This window comes from Telmatherina bonti (assembly GCF_933228915.1).
Source record: "Telmatherina bonti genome assembly, chromosome: 15".
Taxonomy (NCBI): domain Eukaryota; kingdom Metazoa; phylum Chordata; class Actinopteri; order Atheriniformes; family Telmatherinidae; genus Telmatherina; species Telmatherina bonti.
Genome location: NC_136613.1, coordinates 16,209,355 through 16,227,635, shown reverse-complemented (window position 1 = coordinate 16,227,635; position 18,281 = coordinate 16,209,355). Strand labels below are relative to the sequence as shown.

Here is an 18,281-nt window from a genome sequence, read left to right as displayed (position 1 = left end):
TGACAAACAATCCTAGTTTCTGCAATACTGCGTAATAATTTTGACTAGTTTAATAATGTGGAACAACCTCCTGAAGTAGTTTTCCTTTAATTAAATTAATCTTGAAAGACTAATAATCAAACCTAGTTATACCTAGAGATAGTTGCTGCTGATCTAAACAGACAGGAGGAACAACACAAGCTTAATCTTCCAAAGAAAAACTAAAACCTACATGCAGAATGCACTGATAAAAGTGTGATCATGTTGCTTATTTCACTTTACAGAGTTCTCCCTCCTGGTGGGATTCTTTTGTGGAAAAATCAAAAACAAAAACAAAAAGGGGCTTATCTTACCTACAAGGCCAAAATAACATTAATGGCTTATTACAGGACACATAAAAAACATAATATAGAATGTTTTTCTGGGTGGAGATGACAATGCACAATTACAAATACTCATCTAAATAAATTTTGGATCGATACATGTGACTTGATCAGGAAGGACATGGTATGACTTTAAGAAGACATTCAGTCGGAAAATCTGCACAAATTTTTCGCCTTAGAATGACAGGATTTTTATAAAAAACGAGAGCAAACTATTAATCCCCACTTTCATTCAGACATACGTCATAGCAGAGACATCACTGGATAATGGACTTTGCTGACTGGATTAGTGCAGTTTTATATGTTATGGTTTCAATATAACTGCAGTTTTTAGGGAAACTTTGGGTTAGAATTAAGATTGTTCACAATTTGCTCTCTGTATAATTTTTACATCAAATGTAGGCTTTATTGCCCATTTCTCACCCAGTGGGGCTTTCTTTACAACTGGCCTTAAAACATTTCTAAAATCACCTCAGAAGGAGGAAAGCAAAGACCTATCATTTTCCCCATAGTTCTGTTTTTAATGTGGCTTATTGTTTCTTGCAGTGCATTTGTTTAATTTCAGCTCTACCTGTGTGTCTATCAAAGTATTGCTATGTGATGTTTATTTGCTGAGAAAAATCATCAATATTTCAGAATAGCTTCTAAGGAAAGTTATACTAATCACTGCAATGCTGAGATTATCATTTTGTCATTTGACATGTGTTTTTGCAACACTGTATAAGACTAGCAGTTTGTGAAAGTGCAAAAAAGCTTTTGGTTTTTTACAACATCAGAGTTCACACAGTGTTCAGTTTTTTGGATTTTCTTCTTCTATCATTGAGCAAAGAATGTGTCTAAGAAGTGTGAAACAGTGCAGCTCAGAAATGACAACCCACCTTTTTGTTGTACGGGTTTGTAATGACCAGATAGGTATCGTCTGACCCAGACAAGATATATTCACCCGTGTCATTCCAGGATATCGTGTTGACCTGTAGGGACACAAAAGAGAAACACAACATAAATAAACGAATTGAATGACAGGAAATAAAAAAGTTATTCATTTAAAAGCCGCAATGTGTAAGTTTGTCTTTCTTAGCAATAAGAGTAACTCCTAAAACGTTGGAGACGCATCCGGATGACATCCCCACCAAAAATAACTTTGGTTTTAGGAATGCAATCCTTCTTTTTTATTTTTTTATGCAAACTTTCATCATCCTTCTCTTTTCTGTCAAACTCCTTAACTATCACTGCCATCTCTCGTGTTCCAAGCTATCACCAGATAAAAGCACGACACCCTCTAAACCAAGGAGGTTCAGGTCTGTTATTTGACAGCAGGACCTGATTCACCTCAATCAAATCAAACTACTCTCCTCAACAACTTGTTAAGTTCTGCCAAAGCATGTTGACCCATGAATATGATTCAGGTTTGCTGCAGCGGAAAACTTCCTAACCCTAGAGGACAGCGGCTCCTGGGGACCGAAGCTGGACACCCCTTCTTTAAACCAATGCAGGACTGTTACCATAGATACCACCTCTGACATATTTCACCAGCATTGTGCAAACCTGTTGGATAAGTGATTAAATGTAATGGATGTTTATTTACATGCAACAGTTCCAAATACATCTTAAAAATGGGAAAATCATTGATTAAAAAGGTTAACTTTGGCTTGAATCAACACATAAACCATTCTACATCCAGAAAATTGGACTCTCAACTACATCCATTTATTGCCAAATAAAACATATAACCACATGCAAAGGCTGAGGAATTTGGCTCCAATAACAGTGTTCAAATTTGCAAGAAAATGTATATTTTCTTCATCCAGCCACTTAAAATATGATACAAATTCATCCGTTTGTGGTCACACAGGTACCAGCAAAACAGTGCATCAGCTCGCTGTCGGTTGCCACTATGTGGATCAATATTTCATTAAGACCTCATTCTGTTTCATCATCACAGAAAGGCTCAGCTACAATCAGTGAGATTACACCGTGTTCAGTGAGACTGCAAGCTGTGCACATCTCAACCAGATGAAAGATATTAAACTGGTACCTGCAATGAAATGCTATCAGATGTGTGGTGTAGTGCAAGTGAATCTGTATCTGTATAAAAAGAAAAAAAGAAAAAATAACAGATTTGATGACGACCAGATTCAGAGGACAAAATATGTGATTTGACATTTTTAACACCTTTCTTTATATGTATTATGGTGCAATGTACCTAAAAGCTCAACATTTCAAAAGCCTTTGCTTTCACTAAAAGGATTTTGTAAATATTTATTTTATTGCTAAATAAAACAACTTCCCAATTTTACTCATTTTGTAACATTTAGATAAGTTATTCTTCTTGTTCTGCACATTCAACCAAAACTGCTAAGTGTTGCCTGATAATGGTAAATTTGATACTGGTCTGTAATTTCTAAGAACATTAAGATCCAAACAGTTCTTCAGGAGGGGCTTCACTACAGCTGTTTTAAGAGCAGCAGAGAAAATGTTTGTCTGAAGAAAACAATTGCATATATCCAATAGCTCACTTTCAAAAGATCCCTGAGAAATTTTAAAAACTGATGTAAAATTCATGACATAAAATCTTCTGAAAACACTGTTGTCTAAGGAATCCTTCCACATAATGAAAACTTAAGCAGCTGCTCAGCACAATCAAAGGGAACTTAATGTTCACAAATGTTAAATACAACTAGTCTTGTGCTGGGACTATACCAGATTTTTTAAAACCTTGCAGGACCTGGTGGCATAATTGTTAAACTACCTGCTGATGTATTACGTCGCGCACCACTGAAGGATTCTGCAACGGGCCCTCTAAGTGTATAGATTGGTGAAAACAAAAATGTAAAAAGACAAGCAGCGGCAGACATATTGATGGTATTTTAGGACAATATCTGGTCACATTTGTCCCACACTGCTGCAACTGGTCACTTGCATATGAAACATAAACAAACATGGGATCTATAAAGAGGCTGGCATTAATGTACAAAAACATAAAAACACAAGCGTGTTTTCTGCCTTGCTTGGTAGTCTGGGTTTCTGTCCTGATGAAGCAAATAAATGTTCATTCATCATCAGGCAACCAAATAATCCTAATTAACAAAAGTGCTGAGATATCAATAAACTATTTTCTTCATCATATTTCAGATGAGCAAGCATTGCTGTCTGCTAATGTCTACCCACTGTCTGATGGGACGCTTCGACGATTCACAATAGTTCTTGTTCAGTCATTCCTGCTTGTTCTCAAGGAAATGTGTCAAATGAATACATTTCTGAAGTAAACATTGTAAACCACTTCAATGAACTATTTTTGTTTCTTTGTTTCTCAAAATAAAAAGTAATAATGCTCATTCAGAATCTCTCAGCTGGTTTTCACATGGACAAAACAGATCATTTCAGCAAAAAGTACATCAGCAACACTTCTATTCCTGACTTCTCTAAAGCAGAGCTACTTTTCTCTCGGACCTTGTTGGCTTGTCGCATCTGTTGTGGTGTTTTGGACAGCAAGCTTCTGGCTGATAGTGTGACAAGATTCGTGACTACTCTGTCAGCTTCAAGTTTCTGGGAGGTATCAACCACCTGACCTGCAGGCAGAGATGTGTTCGACTTCACGTGCACACTGAGCAAAAATAACATGGCGGGTTTTGTTTCAACAGGAAATAAAAATGATTCAACACAAGAAGAAAAAGATGAAGGAATGTCGGACACTTACGCAGCCATCATGCACATTCAGCGTTGCTTCAAGTTTAAGCCTCTGGACAAACTCTCTTCTACCTGTGGAACAGAAAATAGGCCCGTTTAACAAAAGGTTTGTGTTAGCTTCATCCACTAAATTTATTCGAGCACAGCAGAAATGCGAGAGGGAACATCATGCCACATTACACATTTGTGCCCCAGTACTTCCGAGCACAATTGTGTAACGTGTGTCTGTAGCATGTGTTGTATTATTCATGCCATCGATGCCTTGTTTGCACAAACACTCAGCTTGAACAAAAGAGAGACCACAAAGAAACAAGACAGGCAGTTCAAACCACAGGTTTTAATGGTTTTTGTTTTGTTTTTAGCGCGCATTGATGATGACTATTTCTGCAGAACACAAAAGTTTATTACTGAGGATAATATTGTGAATTCTTTTTTGATTTCTTAGTCAAAGTACACCTACGGGGTGTCAAACTACAGTCCTCAAGAGCCAGTATCTGGCAGATTTTTGTTTCCCCTCTAATAACACACCTGATTCAAATCAAATGGATTCAGCAGCTTCTTATCAACCTATTTATTAATTTCGGTCAGCATGGAGACAACAAAGATCTGCAGGGTATCGGTCATCGAGGACTGGAGTTTGAAACTTGTACCTATAAACACCTGTGTGATAAAGAAACTTAAATGAACTAATTGAAGTGCAGGTTGGTGTTAAATTAGCATTATTATTCTGGGTTTTAATTAAATTATTACACTAAAAGAAATAGCAATTAGGTAATGGTCCAGACATTTACAGCTCCTTTAAATCTTAAAAAGTATGAACAAATTAAGATTTACCTTAACAGTCACAGTGCTTTCTGTATAATTGTACTATTTTTTAAATAAATAAACAACAAAAACAGAATTTACTCTCTACATGAAGAGTACATTTGTGCAATGTGAGAGTCTTAAGCAAGAGGGTAGCTGTGGGAGTGGTGCACCAACGGTTAGAGAAGTGGACCTGGAACTAGAGGAGCCAGAATCAAGGCATCTTAACTACAGACTGGCAACAAAGGTGAATCATTGGGGGCCCGTGAGCAAGGCCCTCAACCACCTGCTGTTCTCCGGGTGCTGTAATATGACAGCTCAGTGCTCGTTCTGCAACCAAGATGGGCTAAATTTCTCAGCTAGAATTAATAAATGACACATTAACAACACCTAAGTGGAAGAACAAGACAAAACTTCTGATCATCACTTGAGCTACCAGTGTTTCAATACTGATCCAACTGAATTCCCACTGAGATCACAGACCTCCTTTAAAGCGCGGCCTGTAATTTCACTGGGAGTCAGCTGGTAAAAAGATTGGTGGGGGGAAAAAATAAAGCTAAATCAATAATCAAAAGAAAATGTTTAAACTGTTCAACTGTGAAGACAGAAATTGATTAATTGCAAAAATTGTGTTTCAGAAGTGAATATGACATAATATTAGGCAGGGTGATATTACAGTAAAACTTCATGCTTCAGTAGTTTATAGCGTTTTGACCGAGGTATTTGTTGTGTTATGCATTGTTCTTGACAGGCATGGCGCATTGACATTTAGGATAAAAACATACTAAATTTTACCAGAACTCACTAATTTTGGCGACTTCAGCAGAGGTAAAATGACCGGTACGGATACATAGCTGAAGTAGCACCATTACTGTCACCATTAAGCCTTGTAGATGCATTTTATCTGATGTTGACAGCTCTGGGCAACTGGTATCAGTGTAGCCCACAATACTGGCAATATTTTACCTTCTTTTTCCATGGTTGGCAGGGTCTCCATGCATTTTACCAACAACTGTCCCCGATAGTGACAACTTCATAGGTTGCATACTTTGCATGCTGTGTAAGAGATGCTCTTGTAGGTTGAAAGGCAACATTGGACTTCTGCTTCCAGTCAAACAAGTCTAGCCTTGCATCATCAAGCCCATTACCAGTGACGTTCTTGTTGTACGTTGTGATGACAAACATCTGAAGCATGCTGGGATAAGCTTCCTCTGTTACAGCGAGTACTGACTGGGTTTCTGAATGACGCAAAAGGCTTTAATGCATGCCTCAAGCTTTGATTTTGCTATACAGTCATTTTGCACATTTTAACATGCATTTTGAACTGTGGATTTAAAGACAGTTAACAATGTGGACTACTACTCCATCCATATCATCCAACATCACCAAAAGAACATGGATTTGAGTTTTAGAAATTTAAATTACCCTAAAAAACAAAAAAAACAGAGGAAAACGACAAATGTTGATCCCACATCATTCATTTAAATCCAGTCATTTCATTTCTGAATTGAAATGATTGTGAACTTGGATTTTCAGATGGCAGTTGGTCTTTTCTGACCAAATACATCTCTAAATTCTTCATGCAGAATTTGGTATTTATATTACAAAGATTCATTTTGCAGAATGAATTCATTTTCTGCCCTATTTGACAGATTTGTTGTTAAAGTAAATTAGGGACAATGTCTCCAGATTATAGTTTACACACTTGTAAATACCTGCTAAAAATTAAACTTACTGCTAAAGCTACAATCATTATATTACACACTATTTGAATGTTAAGAGATACTACATTAAAACCTGGTAGAAATACTTTAAGTGTGACAATAAAGCAGCCATCTTTCTCCTCCTTTGAATCAAATATGTCAGTTAAATTGTGAAAGTCTGCTGTCGCCGTTTATTCAAATGAGAGATTTGACTTGTTCCGACAAGTTTTACAAGACTTGCAGCAGTCCACGGCTGGCATAAAATTGCTGATTAAAAAAAAAACCTGAGTGATGATTTAAAACACCACCACAGTAAAAGAAAAAAAAAAGAAAAAAAAAAGAACTAACCTCAACTAAAGTCACCAATTAGGGATTAAAAAGAAAATTGATCAATGCATGGACTTCTTTGCCACAAATGTGGTTATTTACAGTTTTATTTAAGTCTTCTTCAAGCTCAGACTTTAATCTTCTCTAAAGTCGTTTTTCAGCAAATAACTGATAAACCTCTATTCACCCTGTTTATACTATTTTTCCTTGTAGAAAATTAAACTTTAATTTGTTGATAAAACACAGCTGAAACTCAAACCAATTAAAAATGATTAGTCATGCAATAAAACAAGAATAAAAAGATATATTGAAAATTATACTTTAAAAATCATAAATTAAAAATTTGATTAATTAAAAGGGATGAAAAAAAAAAAGATTATAACTACTTTTTTTTTTTTTAAATCTACAAATAGACTTAACCAGACATGGGAATTTTGCTTTAACTTTTTAGGATGTTTCTTGTCTCAACTTAAAGTGGTGTCTCCTCATCTTGTTACCTCCAACTAAATATATCCTTCAGGAGCTGACCCACACATCTCTGAATGCATCCTGACCATGTACATAAACACAGCTCCGACTTTATCTCACCAGGCTAAATACAGCGCTGACTAAAGCTCTGAGGCACCGACTCCACCTCGACAGGCTCATAACTCTTCATTCAACCGCTGTGTGGTGCCGACTGTTTGACACAACACTGCAACAACATGTCGGCACTTTTAGCTTAAGGCAGCCATGTCCTCGGTTTTACGTTGCTGCTTTTCTGAACTGTTCAGTCTCAGATGTTTTTTAACTTTGCGATCAAATCGCAAGGCAGATTTTGAATTCCCATTAAACACATCAAACAGTTTTTCCAACACCGAACAGACCAGCTGACAGTTCTTCAGGGAGCCAATATATGCATAACAGCTCTTATATAGAGGCTGTTTGAGAAACAAATGTTGTTTCTACTTTTGTGACAATTTATACACTCAGCAGCCCTGCAAGACCCAAATGAATCAAATACAGTTTAAAAAGCACTCTTAAAGAGCTGATTCTTTTTACAGAAATACAGATATTTAGACTTAAATTTGGTGTCAAAACTGTAAAGAAAATAAGCATAACTTAAAATTTAATAAAAGAAAGAAAAAAAATACGGCACAGTCTATAAACTAAAGAATCCTGCAGAATCCCAGAACAGGCATGAAGTACAAACACAAACAAAGAGCAAGGTCCACTTTCTTCCAATGAGCCTTTCATCAGTTATAAGATGGTTACAACTGGAGATTGAGACACTTTCCTGTTTCTTTAAATAACTGACAGATCTCATCCACTCAGCTATAAGAGAATCAGCCACTGTGTGTATCTGCTCATTTAGATCCACCCTCTTGCAGATAGAACATAATTCAATCAATATACTAAAGAAAACCAGTGCAAAAAAAAAAAAAGAAAAGAAAAAACCCTGAATAGTGTCAATATATTCCTGTATAAAACCCAAGAAAGCACTGCCTCTGTTTGACACGTTCAACATAATCTGTGACATTGGGGTGTGGCAATATCTGCATGCAATCATAAAGATCCATCCAACTTCTCTTACACATATCCTGCAATCTGTCTGACTATACAGCCAGTTACTTTTTTCAGGTCTTGCCATAACAGTTTCATACTTGCTTAAAGATTTCCCAGTCTATAAAACTGTGATGCATTACGTGTTAAATCATAATATTCTATTCTTATTTTTCAAAGGATCACACTGAATCTGAACACACGCTCAATGCTGACAACCCTCACATGTCTAGCATGATTTAAAAGCATTTTATGCAGAACTTAAGCCCAACTATATATCTCATAATAGCAGTTGCTGCAGGAATTTAAAATTTCTTGTGTGTAATTTATTTTAATTCTGTGTTCTTTGCAAGTTTTCCATATTAAAAGTAAGCGACAGCACATATTGTGAGTGAGTTTTAACATGAAAGTGGAAGAACAGTCTCACTCTGTTCATGCATGCTAAAAGTGCTTGAAAATACACTGGATAACAGGATTGAAGCTTACATTGATGATACATTGATGAGGCTATATGTCAGTGTCCAATTAAGCATGTATGGTGATGTAACCAATTCTGATTATTGATTAATGGAACGATCCTGTGATTGCACTGAAACTGAATCTGATCTGCAGCCTTTTAACGCAAAATAATGGAATATCAGCATGGAGGAAATGAATATTATTTATGTTCTGACAGAAAGCTGCTCTGTTAAGGATTATATATAACCTTTAATCTTATCTGTTAAGCGATTCAGCTCTGAAATAACACGTCTCCTGAATCATGACAAACTGAACATGCAGGCAGTGACTGCTGTGTTTACATAGTCGGAGAAGCTGCTACTAAAGTACTTTGATTTGGCTTGGAGCACAGTTTTCCTACCAGGTCATGTGATTCTGCACCACAAACACAGTTTGCAGAATCTTAGATTAACATGTTTTTATCACACATGTAGCATAAAGAAGGGTTGCTTTTTTACTTACCTAAATAGTTGGTCCTGATGGTGTTCGGATTGCTATATCCAATTAAGCGTTTATTAACATCCCAAACAAGATTGCCAGTGCAGGACATTGTGACCATATGTCGGTTATAATTGACAATAACATTTAAACTAAGCTAACCCTTCACCTGACGATGTCGCCTTTTATCTACTGTTGGTTTCCCATCAAATTTCTTCGCTTTCTGTCTGTCGGTGCAGCGTTAGCTGACGGCGGCACCAAGCGTTCGCATAGTTGAGCGTGAAAGACTCGCTCCGTCCGGTCTCCGCTGTCCCCCCAAATTCACCCCGACTGTATCCCAGCTCTCCGGACTGCTAAATATCCCTCCTGCTAGCCTAGCCTGGTTTATTTCCTCCAGCAAACAGCGGTCAGCTGTGTCCAAGCAACGCGAGAAACTGCGGGGTTTGGCGGAATGGTTAGGTGCGCTCGTTTTAATAACGGTTGTGAGGAGAAAAAGGCGGAGTTTACGCTTGGAGACTTGTCACAAAACAGCGTTAATGTTTTGATAAAGACATTGTATTTACACAGAGGTGTATGAAGTAGAAGTAAAAAATAAAGTAGAAGTCCTGCCATGTTTTTTCATCTACCGATGCATTTAGATCAGATATTTTCACAAACAGGCTCATCTTGGAGCTGAGCGAAATAAATTCACCTGGTTTATTGACTGATGAGAAAGAGCTTATGTTTCTACTTCTACTTTATACATATCTGTTTTTACTTTAAAATGGAAAGTTTTCGCAGTTGAGTGGCATCATTAAATCGGAAAAGAATGTTATTCAAGAGTTTTATTATCAAAATTATTTTCTTAAGGGAGATTAAAGATTAAGTGATACGATGGGTTACAAGATGAAAAAGATAAAGTCTGAAACCTTTTCGAAAACATATTGCCCTTGACTGTCATTTAATTTACCAATGGGCGTAACATAATGCTGGAAATGTTTGGGAATAACAGCTCTTTTATAGAGAATAACCCCTCTTTTTTAGGGATCAAATGCAGGCCAACTTATTCAAATACAGTTTTGTAGACAGGAAAGGCTTTTAAACATTATTGTTCTTATGTTTTACAATATGCTTTGTAAATATGATTGCCAGAAAAGACAGAGCAAAAGTGCCACAACTGGTATTATTGTTTTTTAATATTACAGTTATTTCATACATATCTTTCATATATATCTTTGACACATGATTAATACATTATTGAAAGTGTTCTTTGACAATAAGCTTTGATTTTGTTCCTGAAGCCTTTGAAGACCAAAGATATGGCCCAAGAATTCAAAACTGTCAGATTAACTAAAACTGGGGTAAATAAAATTTTTTTAAAAAACCGTGTACCTTTTCTCAGTATTTTCATCTCATTGGGACGAGTCGGGCAACAAAGTTAACGATCCCCAATGTAAGCCAATCACATCAGGACTCTTATCAGGTGGACCAATAAGAGTCGTGAAATGCTTAAACCCCGCCCCTTACGCGGAAGGTTGCGTTTTAGAGAAAGTCACCTCGGCTTGTCGGTCAGCGGAGAAGCTACTGATACCTAGCATGGTCACACTGCCTCCCGGGGAAGGTCGACAGTAGGACAGTAACATCCTGTTCTAACTTCAAACCTTCCTGTCTTATATTTTAAACAACACGAAGAGAGAGTGAATTAAATCCTGCTGTTGTTGAAGACAGATATCGCACTTGCTAACCATTTTCCAGGCTAGCTTCTGTAGCTTCTCTTCCAGCTGAACATCTGCGATCATGGCTGCGCTCAGAGCCTCCTATCACAGGATTTTGGACAGCATCGAGCATATGCTGCCCGCCAAACTGAGACCTCTGTACAACCACCCTGCAGGTAATGTGAAGTTCAGCCTGTATTAGCTGTGTGTGACACTGTTGTCGGCTGATGTAAATCTGTCCAGCTGTGTTGGAATTGATGTTTATCTGTCAGCACTGCATCTTGTACAGAAAACACAAGCAAATTGGTCAAATTTGAGTGCCTTAATTGCATTAAAGTAATTGTTTTCATATAAGAGAACTGCTCCTGGAGACCCTAATCTGCTAACCCCATCTAATCTGCTTAGTCTGTAAAGAAATGTATATTGTAGGAAAAGTTCGTAGCTTTGTCCACCAAAGCTATAATCAAGTTAAAGTTGTGTTGATGCTGAGGAAAGAGTTTTAAAAAAATGTTATATGTGCTCCAAGTTTCAAACCACACAACTCATGATGGTGAGTTTTGTGAATTGTTAAGTTGTGCAAATGAAGCACAAACACAAGTAAAAGCTGTAAAGCATTTCCTGACTTCAGGTGGTTGCAAGTCAGCAAGATTAGAGAATTTAGTTCACAATGGATCTTATGGTTATGTACCATATCAGCTTATGTTTTGTTTATAAAATTATTACATATTAGAACAGATCAACTTTTGGCCTAATTTATTCCTTCAGACTCTAGTTGTCAAAAGGTTGCAATGCAAGGTTAAACATACTAATTAGTTTTTTGTCAATCCAGTTTTCAGTGAGGGTAGCATAAATAAAACCCTTGCCAATACAAGGCTCCGCATTCAACGTCACCCCTCATAACAGGAAACTTGTCTCTACCAGCTCAGGATATATTGCTTTCATTTGGTGCACTTGTTAAAGTGAATGTGTATCTCTTATTTGTTAAGTTCATCTTGCACTGCGCCTGAAGCATCTTTTACACAGATATTAACTGGAGCAAGCTGAGATTAAGGAGTAACTAGTGTCAGTGTGGACACCTTGGTCTTTGTTTTGTCTTTGAAATGACAATAAAGCTCTTTTTGTCAAGGGCATTTTTTTGACCAAGGAATCACGAGCAGTGAGTGAAGCTAACTTCCTTAAAGTTTATTTGCAGTGACAGCCATTCTCTCTTGTGTTTATCCTGCTGCACTGGTTGGGAATACTGGTTTCCAGAACAACAAGTGTTTTTCTTATTTTTCGTTTTTTCCCCCCAGGTAACACGTTTGGTGTGATTGTAACCACCTGGGGAAGGAAAAAGTCAGAAAATACTTAGTGATATGCAGTCTAACATGCTTAATCGACTAATGTTCAGTGGTGTTATGTTATGATTGTGGTGCTAGTTTGTGTTACTGCAGTGTTGTTGACCACCTGAAGCCCAGATTACATCAGGTTTATTGTGGCTTTTCAGGAGTCCAAAGGTAGCATCATAAAAAAGAAAAAGTAAATATATTTACATCTTAAACAAAATTAAAACAAGACATTAGAAACACAGTTGTCAAGTTAGAATTTGTTCATTTGTTTAGGGCTGCGGATATCTTTCTTGTTGATTTATTTTCTTAATGAAAAATAGCAGATATATCTTATAACAAAAACTGGAAGAAAAATAAGAGTCACTGAAGGTTTTAATTTCTTATGAAGGGGTTAATCCAAGTTGTGGACTCATTTAAATCCAGCCAGTGCTGCATTTTTGAGGTTGTTACTAATATTGATCTTTAACATTTTTGTGCTCAAATCCAGAAAGAATTGGACAAATTTATGGTATTAATATGTTTTTTTGTTTTTGTTTTTTTTTTTTAATTTCAGGTCCAAAAACCGTTTTCTTCTGGGCACCGATGTTTAAATGGGTAAGTGCAGTATCACACAATGTTAACCTGTGTACACACAAACACCAGAGGGTCCTAAACTTTTTTGGCTTTTTTTTTTTTTTTTGCCTTTTGACCTCCTTAAATAAGCCTTTATGTACTTATCAACCCCCTTGTTGCAAATGTGTATCTTTGTGTGTCAGTCCAGTCAATGATCAGCGTTGTCTTACTTTTTAGTTTGCAAGAAGTCTGAAGATCTAAAATTATTCATTCTAACCAGAGAAAGATTAGGAAGGAATAATAATAGGACAAAATTATGCAGAATTGTTTGTTTGTGTGTAATTGGTTGAAAAATAAAATCGGTACAGATAATAATATTGTCATTGAGTGAAGACAGTGGGGTCTCTTCTCTGCAGGGTCTTGTCTTTGCTGGTTTGGCTGATATGACTCGACCAGCAGACAAACTCAGCACCTCCCAGTCTGGGGTGTTGACAGCTACAGGTGAGTTGGGGTTTCAGTCAGACTCTGACGTGTTTAATACATTAATGAGTCTCATTGTATGGCGTCAAGTTAAATATTACCTGAAGCACAACATTTCTGGCACGTGCCAGACATCTGTTTTTGTGTCTGTTCAGGTCAAAATTGTTGTTTTGGGTTTTTTATTTTGGTTTTTTTTTTTTTTTGTATTCTCAGCTCTTCCTCATCCATTACTTAAAATTATGGCACATTTAGCTCCAGAGCATCAGACATTTTGGTGTGAAGGTGTAAAAACATGTCTGTAAATTGAGTGTACCCAAATTTTTGTAAATGTTTCAACTGTACAAGTTTATCTGTCCCATGTTCTGAGATAATTCTCCAATCTGTGCTAAAGGTTAGCTGCAACATCTTCTTTAGCAATCTGTTACTTCAAACAAACCTTATCAGTTACTTTTTTGCCAAAACACAGACTCTGTTCTGATAAATAACCCCAGTTTTACAGCAGCATATGCAACCTTCACCATTCTCTCCCTGCAGGGCTCATCTGGTCCAGATATTCGCTGGTTATTATCCCGAAAAACTGGAACCTTTTTGCCGTCAACTTCTTTGTTGGCAGCGCAGGAGCCTCCCAGCTTTACCGGATCTGGAGGTGTGTAAGCGCATGTTTGGTGGGAATTCATTCCAGAGTGTGCAGACTTAGTGGTGGCTTCTGTCTGACTGAATTACCATGTTAGAATCCTAAACATAGAAATATTTCCTGTAACAGATGCAAGATGAGTGCATAGTGGTGGCTTGATAACATATTTCCCCAAAACATATGAAACCACAGCCATGAGTTAATGTTTGACCGAGTGTACTGTAGCTTTGGTAAATATGTAAAAAAAAAACAATTTTCATTTAGTGTTTTTCCAAATCAAGAAATGACTGATCTTTCTTAAGGAAAATTAAAGAATTAAAGGCTTTCCTTTTAAAGTTTTATAGGGTAGAATAAAAATCACTTTTCAAAGAAAGGAAGACTTCTGGCAGAACCGGTTCAGTGAAGGTAGCTTTCCGCTTCGACCTGCTGGGGCGATCCTTTTCCCCTCATTATCACAACCTGAGGTCGTAAGATGATGTCAGGAGATTGCCGGATAGGAGCTCCTTTGTAAACTTTAAGAGCTTTTGAAGCAATACCACAAACTAGTCTCCACCCTCCACCCCCCTTCCCACCTTACTTTGAGGTTATAGTTAAAAAGCCAAACAGGAGTATTGTTTAATTATTTCACTCTAAGGTTCAGAGATCAGAGCGATTCCAGCTTCCCAGAATGCATTGTGAGTTAAACAACAATAGCTGTAAAGGAATTCTCTCTTATACTTGGAAAACAAAAACATTTACAGTCTTTTATAAGGTCATAATTAGTCTGGGTTCTGTTCCAAGGAGTGTGAATATGACTACCACTACCTCCAAACAACGAGCAACAAAAACCTGACTGGTAATGCTGAAAGGGCAAGGGTCTATTTTAGCTGAGACAAATCTTAAGGCTAAAAAACAACTTTGCACATTAAAGACACATTACGTAACTTTCTGACCTTAAAACTCTGCATCCCGGACTTGTTCAATGACACAGTGACATCTTTTGTGTGCATTTCTGGAGCCGATGCTGCTCAGCAGAGTCCCGAGGCTCAGAAACCGCACTATACAAGTTTTACATCCAGGACGCCACGTAGCAGCAGAGTTTCACTTCATGCTATGATAAGGAAATGGCTGTTTTGAACACAAAACATTGCTGATTCAGCAAAGTAATGCAAGAAGATTAAAAGAGACAAAGAGACAAACGGGAGTCATAATAAGATCATCTCTTGCTGGCTGGTCAGGTTGGATACAAGGTGGATTAGCCGTCGATAGGGGGCGCATGACAGGGAAAATGGCAACAGTTCTGCAGTGTGTCTTTAACTGTGGTCTGTGAGCATTGGACAACAGACAGAATGCATCAAAATAAAAATTTTTTTTTAAAAAGTATCCCATTATCTCGTGTTCCCTGACAGGTACGAGCAGGATAAGAAGGCACAGGCTAAGGAGGCTGCGGAGTCCTGAGGGCGTCCCGTCGTTCCGCTGCTGAATCAAAGGGAGACTCTCACATCATCTCTTCATCATCCCATACTGTCTCCATGACATCCATACCATTGCCATTGTTCCATCACACTAAGCCTGGCGTCCCTGCTGGAAATATGCACTTTCACTCTAAGTATCAGATTTCCTCAGGGTGTACGAAAAATTAAAAAAAAAAAAAAAGGAGAAAGAGAACATTTTTTTTAACTGTAGTCAACACACTCAAGAATGATGGTCATCAACGCACAAGTACTACTTGTTCAGCAAGTTCTTGATTGTACAATGTTTGATTTAACGTCATGCTTTCTATTTCATGCACTAGCTGGGAAGTTTTGCTTTTTCCATCGCCACCTTTCAGGTGTAGCAATCAGTACCTCGAGCAAGTTTCCCAACAACTTGTAACTCTTGGATTTTGTGTTGAAGGTGGTTTAAGGAATGTTAAACGTGATTATTTTAAGAAAGGGTGTCATCACATTTATCTTTTAATTCACTTATTTATAATTTGAATCTAGCCCAGGCATGTGTACCTCAGCAGTCATTAAATCACTATTGATTACCATGTAATGATTCCTTCCATTTTAGTGGTTTCAAGTCTTTTAATTTTTGGGAGAACAAATACTAACTTATGAATCATACAAGGTATTCTCTTGTAGTCAAATTTGTGTGTAGATACTGTTATTTTGTAGTTGTATATAAGGACTATAGATAGTACATATCTAACCTGTGCATCTTTTTACCTGATTATTGTAGCGAGCCACTGAGGAAACACTGGTACAGACTGTACGAGGTCTTAATCATCAAATCTGCTTTTAAAACTTTTCTTCTTATGAAGATATTTTATATTTTTTGTGCAAGAATAATGGTTTGTTTGAGATCTTCACATTATTTATACAGTAAAAGTCCCTGATTAATTAGTAATAATTGGTATTATCTGCTGAGTGAACAAACGGCACTTTTAGGGTTGATCATAATGACTGTAATGGCTATGTAATGGTAATAAATACTAACACTTAAAAGTATGAGCATCTTATAGAGACTTAATGATTATCTGGTGATTTGAATGACTTTATAAAGAACAAAAAGTGTTTGACGGATGAAAGTTTGACATATCCTGCTGACTACCAGTAGTTCAAATTTGTCCTCTGTGGAGGACAAAAATGGCCTCCATTGCAACAAGCATGTTTTATGGGAAGAGCAAAAGTGCATAATACTTTTCTTTATGCTGATTTTTACTTGAAATTTTGTAGTTATATTTTCATTGAACATCTTTATTAAAAGATTACATTAAATCGTTTCTTAGATAAGTATAACTATATTTTACCACAATATTTAAAAGTTTAAGCAATGTCCTCCGTAGTGGACATTTGTAGTTACACTTTTTACTTTTTTTTTTTTTTACTGGTAGTCAGGAGGATATGACTAAATATGGATCCCTTCGTTCTAATTCTATGGTGTTATGTATTGTGGCAAAAAAAGGCCTCAAAGCATCATTGGCCAGTCACTTTGTCCAAATTGTGACATCTGAGTAACTCCTCTCCAAACACAACTGATTCTCTGTGTATTATTGTCACTGAAAACTTTAAATATGATTGAGGGACTTATGAGGCTAATCATGTACAACTTCAGATGAACAACAAAAGAAATTTAACGGGGTAGTTACGACAATTCTTACTGATAATATTATATGAATAATAATCTGTTGTCCAATTTTCACCACTGAAAGATTCAGTGGTGAAATTAATTTTCACCTCAGAAAACTGGTACATAGTAGCAGATGGGGGATGATTTGGGATTGCTTTGCAACTTCTAGACTAGAGGACCTGGATATTTTCTAATTACTGAGATGAAAATATTGTGAAGTTAAGTATTAAAAGCTGACTGACAAATCTTGGCTGAACTTGGGTCATGCAACAAGAACAGCAGTAAACCGTCAAGAAGAGAAGAGCTGGAAAACAAACAATCAAATGATCCCAAATGTTCGCTTTAAGTCTGGACTCTAACTTGGAACAAGCTGCCCATTTGTTTAAAAAAAAAAAAAAAAGAGCCTAAATTTCTCCATAGTGATGTTAGATAAACATCATTTAGAAAACAATTACTTGAAGAACGTGATTCTTCACTGCTTCTGCATTTGTGCAGTTTTTATTTTATTAAATGTTCACCCATTCTTTAAAATGTCCTGATAAGTCAGAAAAAGAAACAATTGTGTACCAACATCTGGCGCTTCAGTCCCCCAATTCTATCACAGCAAAGACACTTTAAGATTAAAATCTGATTTTGTCATTGAAATCAAAATGCCAAAAACCTGTTCTTTGCTCCAGTTCTACAATTACCCTCCAGCTGCACTCAGGCCAAACAAGAAACATTTTCTATTGTTCCAGTGACCTTTACAAGCCACATGCGTCAAGGTGTCATATTAAGCCTTTTTTTTCCCCTCAGGTTGACGCAACGCCTTCAGTTCTTAATGAAATGTGACACTGTGAGAGAATACAATCCACCAGTGAGGCATGTTCACACTGCTGCTGTCTGGTCTACCTCCACAGGTAGTGTGATTTGTTTGGTGCATTGTGAGCATCAATAACACTTTGGTGCAGACCACAGACGTGAACTGTGCTCAGCTTGACAGTGTTGGGGTCTCAGTTGTCCTGCAAACAGACTATCCAGTGAACCAAACAGGAATTGATGAATGAACAAAACAGATAGTCCCCTCTGTGAAACGTTTTCACATCAGAGGGACCAAACCCTAAAGAGTGTAAAAATGTTCTTTTAAAGTTTTGGCTGAC

At 37.0% G+C, this 18,281-nt stretch overlaps 2 protein-coding genes across 5 annotated transcripts in view; one reads left to right on the top strand and one right to left on the bottom strand.

The window, feature by feature from the left end:
* dcaf6 (ddb1 and cul4 associated factor 6) overlaps positions 1-9,724 on the bottom strand; it is a 28,113-nt gene extending 18,389 nt beyond the window's left edge. For all 4 annotated transcript variants that reach the window (XM_079253754.1, XM_079253756.1, XM_079253757.1 and 1 more), the window contains exons 1-3: positions 9,386-9,724; positions 4,060-4,121; positions 1,241-1,333 (exon numbers count right to left, since the gene is read on the bottom strand). In XM_079253754.1, the coding sequence (XP_079109880.1) occupies positions 1,241-1,333; positions 4,060-4,121; positions 9,386-9,482 (252 nt within the window). In that variant the 5' untranslated portion in view covers positions 9,483-9,724. The remainder of the gene's footprint in view (positions 1-1,240; positions 1,334-4,059; positions 4,122-9,385) is intronic.
* A 1,169-nt stretch (positions 9,725-10,893) lies between these two features.
* Positions 10,894-16,520, top strand: mpc2b (mitochondrial pyruvate carrier 2b). Its single transcript, XM_079254418.1, has 5 exons — positions 10,894-11,231; positions 12,937-12,977; positions 13,352-13,436; positions 13,950-14,061; positions 15,438-16,520. Exons 1-5 carry the CDS (start codon positions 11,138-11,140, stop codon positions 15,484-15,486), a joined length of 381 nt encoding a protein of 126 aa, XP_079110544.1. The 5' UTR covers positions 10,894-11,137; the 3' UTR covers positions 15,487-16,520.
* The last annotated feature ends 1,761 nt before the right edge of the window (positions 16,521-18,281 follow it).